This window comes from Papilio xuthus, unplaced genomic scaffold, assembly GCF_000836235.2.
Source record: "Papilio xuthus unplaced genomic scaffold, Pxut_1.1 DF827570.1, whole genome shotgun sequence".
Taxonomy (NCBI): Eukaryota; Metazoa; Arthropoda; class Insecta; order Lepidoptera; family Papilionidae; genus Papilio; species Papilio xuthus.
The window spans coordinates 1,228,401-1,235,584 of NW_013531079.1; the positions used below are offsets into that span (position 1 = coordinate 1,228,401).

A 7,184-nucleotide genomic window follows, 5' to 3' on the forward strand; every position below is an offset into this window, starting at 1 on the left:
ACGCACCGGACGCACCGGACGCACGGCCCGCAACGGATTTTAGTTTGCTTTGTATGATTTTACATAGCGCTGTGTCCATTATCGCCCGCATCGCATCAAGACTAAGCAATTGCGTTTAATCCAGGCATGTGGTACGTCTGACGTGGACCAATGAACGCGTACCTTTAGAACAATAGTCATCTGCCTCATCCCGTAGTCACCTTGCCTGAGCCCTCGCAGATTCTTATAGGTAAATGCGTGATTACCTTAGGTCAGCGGTTTTAGTCATCCTATAAATGCTAATATTTGGATGGATGGATTTTGAAGATATCTCCAGAACGGTTGCATTGTACTTTTATTTTCGTTAGGCGCGGACGGAGTCGTTGGCAACAGCTAGTTATAGATATACAATGGAGTATTTGTTTATGTTACAGATATTTGTCCTGCTAGTGGCATGTCTACACTCGCTCTCCGCGGGCGTGATGGTCGCCTTTCCATCAGTCTTGAACCCAGCTCTTCTATCACCCAACAGTACCGACATCACAGCTGATAGGAACCAAGCTTCATGGATAGGTAATAAAACAATTAATACCTAACTGTAGCAATAAGGGAAGAGTACAAATACGAATCATTTCACTCTTCAAAATCTTTTAAGAACAGATAACAAAGAAGAGAACAGAAGGACTTGTTTTTCTTTCTGTCTTCATGACTGCTAGATCCTTTAGTTAACCTACATCATCATCACCAGAGCCTGCGTAGTTGATCTAGGCATCTTACAAAAAAGATAGTCGACAACATAGTTATTTAAAAGGCTATGTTCCTAGCTTTTGTTATAAGTGTTTTTAAAATCACACAGTAGCTTCGAAATCTTACTCAAAAACAAAAAATAAAAATTACAGTAGTTATGAAATATCTTGGTGGCACTTTAATTCGCGCGAGGCACCACACTGAAAAAAAAATTTCCTATAAAGGGACATAGCGGGGGGAAGGCACTGCGCAGCGCGGAAGACCTTGAGCCGCCAAAATATTTGAAAAGAACTATAACTAAATCTATTAGTCAACCTACATGTATAAAACAATTCTTGTATTAACCTGAAATTAATAATAAATATTGTTAAAAATTAATAAAAAATTATTCTCTTTTTCAGCTTCAATAAATGGAATCAGTGGCACCGTGGGTTTTTTCATATTATCACCGATATTTCAAAGCTTCGGTCGTAAACCTGTCAACATAACAGTGAACGTTATCATGTTCTTTGGATGGATAACATTAGCCACTGCGAGCAACCTCACTATGCTATTCATAGCTAGAGCTATCCAAGGGTTAACTGTAGGAGGTGTCTTTATAGCCGCTGTTACTCTATCAGAATATTCAACACCAAAAAGAAGAGGATACTTTATGACGTTAAAGAAAATATCAATAGGTCTAGGGTCATTGACTTGTCATGCTTTAGCACTCGTCTGTACTTGGCGACAAATAGCCGGTATATGTATAATACCAATAAGTTTAGCGATACTGTTTACATTATTATGGCCTGAAAGTCCATCTTATCTTGCAATGAAAGGACGTTTCGATGAATGCGAGAAAGCCTTTATATGGTTAAATGGGAGCTCACTTGAAAGTAAAATGGAATTAAAGGAATTAATCAACGCACAAATGGAACAACATGAATTGAAGAAGAAAACAGAAAACCTTTCACAGATTAAGAAATTTTATAGACAACTTAATAATAGAGAGATGTTGAAAGCTTGTTTTATCGTTGCGTTGGTAACACTGTGTATTGATGCTTGCGGAAGATATTTTCTTCTTGCATATTTAACACAAATATTAGAAGAAATAACTGGCAGTAATTCTGTAGCTATGTACGGTTCTATTATTTCTGATTTACTGTTGATAACAGCTTTAGCTGTATCTTGTTGTGTCATAAGAGTATTTGATAGACGAACATTATTATTCGGCTTAGGATCCGTTACTATATTGTTAATGTTTATTATAAGTATTGCTGTATTTACAAAATCTAATTATGATTTTCTATCAAATTTAACATGGTTAATTCCTTGTTTAATATTGTTGCATTCTTTCATAGCTAGTGTTGGTATAATTCCAGTTGCGTTTACAATATCATCTGAAGTGTTTCCTTTAGAACATAGAGGTTTGTGTTCTTGTATATCCGGTGTTGCCTTTACTATATTTTATGCTGCTACATTAAAATTAACACCATTAATGATAGAACATACTGGTGTATCTGGTACATATACAATTTATGCATTAATAGTATCATTTTGTTTAGCAATTTTATATGTTATATTACCAGAAACAAAAGATAAGACTTTGCAGCAAATTGAAAACGAAATGAAAGGCAAATCAGATAAAAGCACACGATTGCTTACTAATTAATTTATTAACATTTATTTAAACATGTTATTTAATTTACGTAATAAACATAATGAAAAGAAACAAACCAATAAAAGTTAAACATTAGACTATAAGAGAAGTTTATTATTTAAAATAATACATATTTATGATGTCATTAAAATCGCTGATGCCACCGACTCCTTCCGCGTCCGCGCGGAGTAAAAAAAACACAAAAAGCCTATGTGTTCTTCCAAACTATGTTCTATATGTATATCAAATGTCATAGAGCTCCGTTCAGCCGTTCTAGAGATATCTTCAAACATCCATCCAAACATTCGCATTCATAATATTAGTAAGTTTGGTAACTAGATTCTTATATCTTTAAATGAGCAATTCTTGTATACTGTATAATTCGAATCTCGGAATCGGCTCCAACGATTTTTATAAAATTTATTATAGTATATAGGGGGTTACGGGGGCGATAAATCGATCTAGCTAGGTATCATTTTTAGAAAATGTCATTTTATTCGTGTTTTATCGATAATCAACTTAAACATAAACTTAACTTTTTCTATCGGTAAGATCGGAAAATATTATTCATATTTTATCATTTTATTAGTAATTCGTACTTAAATATAATTTCCAAAAAACACAATTAAAAAAAAATACCGAGCAAAAGCAAAAGCATTAGTTTGACAATTCATTTGTTAGTTTACTAGAGATGGGTTGAGTAAAATCGGTTATGAATATTTTCGATTTTCAATAGTTGTTCTCAGAGAAATTGCAATTTTAGGGTTCCGTACCTCATAGGAAAATATGGAACCCTTATATGATCACTTTGTCGTCCATCCATCTGTCTGTCAAGACCCTTTTTTAATTTAGGAGAATTGAGTATAGTCCGGTCAATTTAGACCAAAAAATGAGAGTGAAGTTACAGTGAAGAAGTTACAGAAGTTACAGAGTGAAGTCCTAAAAAGCTGAATTTCAGTGAAATTGTTCAAAATACGAGTATAATTATAAACAGCAACTGAATAGATATTCGCTTGGAAATTACAGCTTTCTTTTATTCCAACTTAATAGTATCCAATTGATGTTACTGTTGGCTAACTCTATTTAGTTCGAGTCTGCTGCTACCGTTGGCGTCAAATGGCGAAAATCAAATAGGCACAAAATATCACAGCTTATAGCCGGTCCAGAGGAGTATAGAGGTCAGTGGCTACAAAGCAACTATTATAAAATACTGGCATTAAATTTTTTTATCGAAAAACCATCATCTTGCAGTAAATTTTTATACAGAGAAGTAAATATTTTTCTTTTCTTAATTTCCTTGTATTTCCCTGCAGTATTTTAATAGTTCTAGTTGTTTTGTATTTTCTTTAGCAACTACCCGTCTTTATCTCAGAACGATGAATGTTTAAATATGTTGGTTGAAAAGTTACTCGACTTACAAAAGCTGTTGATGCAATGCAAATGAAACAAGAGAAAATAACAGTTGAAATTTTTATTATTTATTTATTACTAAAACACTAGGATTTTAAAAACTGTGTTTATTTCCTACCACTAGTTCAAATTCTCCACACTAAAAGATATTCATTTAAAAAACAAAAAAAAAAGACTTTGTTTCATACTTGTTTTTGACTAATTGATATTATATAGCCTACATCTGTTATTATATATGAGAGATATATCTCTTTTGATTTCTATTCATTTACTGTATGCAGTGAAAGAGAAAAAAAAAGACACCACACTCCTCAAAATTGGTTAATCCATTTAGGCTCCAGTCGGTCACAACGGAACAAACAGTCGATCTGGAGGACGAAAACTGGTGCGTCAACCCTACGTAAGTGCGACAAGGCCAGATGACCATAGATTATTTATTATAACTGCGGTGTAAACGCGGACTCATTTATAAAACTGTCACATGCCGCGAGTTAAAACCTTAATTCGTTTTCGCCCATTTCCCTCGTTCGCTACGACGGACTGCAAAATTGTATAACTCGATTCATTAGACCTCGTCGCTTATCAAATGTAAGACACGTACCATTTAAAATAACTAAGTTTGACCGCTTTGTATGATTTGTTGGTATTAAAAGATTTAAAGTACATTTCCACTAATAAAAAAATGTAAACACGTAATACAAAGCGACATACAACATTTAATCCTTTGGCTTAAAACTGGAGTTTACTGCTAGTTTTTATCACACCTTTTTACCAATACAGTTATTATTTGTATGACATTTTGACAGTATTCGAATGTCGCGTTAGGTCTTCAAAAATGGCTTACCAGTCTTTCAATATTTACAATAGCGATGATTCTAAAAAAGACTATCCACTGGTCGATAATAGTTACTTTTGTATCATAATTATTGCAGTTAAATATTTTTATACTTTAAATTGGTTAATCTTTTTGCTATATCAATCTAGATTACAGTCTGAAATTTCAAATGTCAGAGACATCGCCATGTCAGTTAAGCAGTACTCTAACACGTTAAAGCGCTGCATTTCAATCACTTAAGTCTTACTAAATGCAGCGCAGCACATAAATATTTTACTGTCTCAATCGACGTGTCACTATTGCACATTATAAATTAAATTCACCTTTAACATTGTTATATATTATTATACCTGCATAACTGGATAGATTGCGTTGAGTTTCAATAATTAGAAACACTGTTACGACCGAGATGAAGGAAGAGAAATCAATCTGGGGGACGAAAACTGGCGCACCAACCCTACATGACTGGCATAAGGACAGGGAGATAGTAATGAACTGCATAACTGGATTGTGGATCACGGGATGAATGACTGTTGCCTGTCATCCATCCTTTCCCTCTCTATTAAAGATAGGCAACGCATCTGTCGCCTTCTAGGTCATAGTGGATGACGGCCACTTCTATATTTTAGCGATTTACGAACTGGTAATAACGTACCAGTTCTATCTTGTAAATCACGTCGTCAGATCACATCTAATAAACTATATGTGGGCTATTAAAAAGCTACTCTAATAATCTTTTGTAATTTAATATCCGTTGTCAATCGAATATACCATAATTATCAAAAGGGGGCGTAGATAGAACAGATTGCCATACAGACGTCAATCGGTAATACCATATTGTCAAATATGGACGTATTATCTTTTGCATTGTTATTTATTTTTGTAAATTCAATAAGAAGTGAATGTGTGATTGACAATCGTTCAAAGAACACCGTCTGGGAACAGAAGCTTCGAGAAGATTTGACGGCATGTGATAGTAGATATCAACCCCCAAGTACAAATGAAACACTTGTAAATATCAGTTTTACATTAAAATCCTTCTACTTCGAACACGATGAAGAAATATTCACAATAAGTAGCTGGGTGTTTCTTACCTGGAATGATTTAAGACTAACCTGGAATCCAGACAACTATGATGGAATAACAGAAATACTACTTTCTAGTATGAAGATCTGGACCCCGAAGCTATCACACTACAGCTCAAGTGGTGAGGATGAATTTGACTACATAATGACTGCATGTCGTATCACAGCAAAGGGACATATCACTTGCATACCTAGAGTTGTCCACCAAACTGTGTGCAGTACAAAATTAACACATTGGCCGTTCGACACGCAAAATTGTACTTTCGAATTCGGTTCGAAGCCAGGATTGGATCGTGCTAAATTTGTTTTAGATGGTGCTAGAGGTATCAAAATGTTAGGTGCGGAATACGGCCCTGGATGGACTATTGTTGATTTTTCAAAAAGTGAAACTAATGACTCAGAATCGATTAAATTTTCATTCAATTTCATCTTACAACGTGAAGGGGTCGGATTAGCAGCTATTGTTATAGTTCCATCACTAGTATTATCTTTTATAACTGTGTGGTCAATGACATTAAATGTTGACGACCAAATACGTTTAGGTATGCTATGTTTTGGACTGTTGGGTCATTTTACATTTTTACAAGAAATCAATTCTGATTTGCCCAAACATAGCGCGGATACCCCAACAGTGCTATTATATTTGCGTTCGTCTATCATTTTAACATTATTAGCTATTGGAATAACATTCCTTTTGATGCATTTATGTAAAAAGTCTAAGCCACCGTCAAATTTTATAGTTACAATAAATGAAAAAGTATTCGAATCATACGCTAGATATATAATTTGGCCAAAATGGAATACGACTGGAGAAAATCAAAATGATGTTGCTAAAATTTTAACTGCATGGATTGATTTTGCTAGTATTATTAATTTTGTCTTTATGTTAATTATCGTTGTAACATATACTGTTATGTATTCTATTTATATACCTAAGGATCCAGATTTCTAGATTCTAAATATATTCCCTTTATGAACTGTAATATTATTGTAAAATTGTATTTAAAATATACATGAGATAAAAATCTGCAAATTTTGTTTTATTTGTTTACAAAATTGTCCTTTATTTTGTGTAATTTAAAGCTTCATAGCATTTAATTTTAAATCGGATATCATTCAATAAAATTACCTTACTAATATTATAAATGCGAATGTTTAGATGGATGTTTGTTTGAAGGTATCTCGAGAACTAATGTATGGATCTCGATGAAATTTGGCATAGATATAGAACCAGGAAGAACACAACTGCTACTAATTTAGTTTTTTTTATACAGCGAACGGAGTAGCGGGCGAATAGTTCAAAAATAAATCCTCTATTTTATCGTATATTTTGGTAACATTTTGGTTATATAAAGTTGCATATAATTTCGTAAATACATTTCCTTGCAAAGTGTAGAACAAAGCGGAACTCCATTCCTCTGAACTGCAGACATTTATGTTTGTTGGAGCAAATTGTGGTCGTCCATCTTGTGTTTCCTCGCCGCTGTTA

The 7,184-nt window shown here is 33.8% G+C and overlaps 2 protein-coding genes across 3 annotated transcripts in view; both read left to right on the plus strand.

Moving 5' to 3' along the window:
* LOC106118696 (monosaccharide-sensing protein 1-like) overlaps positions 1-2,432 on the plus strand; it is a 10,060-nt gene extending 7,628 nt beyond the window's left edge. For both annotated transcript variants that reach the window (XM_013313427.1, XM_013313426.1), the window contains exons 2-3: positions 414-552; positions 1,128-2,432. In XM_013313427.1, coding sequence (XP_013168881.1) covers positions 414-552; positions 1,128-2,377 — 1,389 coding nt within the window. In that variant the 3' untranslated portion in view covers positions 2,378-2,432. The remainder of the gene's footprint in view (positions 1-413; positions 553-1,127) is intronic.
* A 1,706-nt stretch (positions 2,433-4,138) lies between these two features.
* LOC106118697 (neuronal acetylcholine receptor subunit beta-2-like) lies at positions 4,139-6,653 on the plus strand. The gene has a single exon (XM_013313428.1). It carries the CDS (start codon positions 5,457-5,459, stop codon positions 6,645-6,647), a length of 1,191 nt encoding a protein of 396 aa, XP_013168882.1. The 5' UTR covers positions 4,139-5,456; the 3' UTR covers positions 6,648-6,653.
* Positions 6,654-7,184: the final 531 nt, after the last annotated feature.

Bases quoted from the DNA above. Each gene is read 5' to 3' on its own strand.
- LOC106118697 (XM_013313428.1), top strand. From the start codon at position 5,457: ATGGACGTATTATCTTTTGCATTGTTATTTATTTTTGTAAATTCAATA.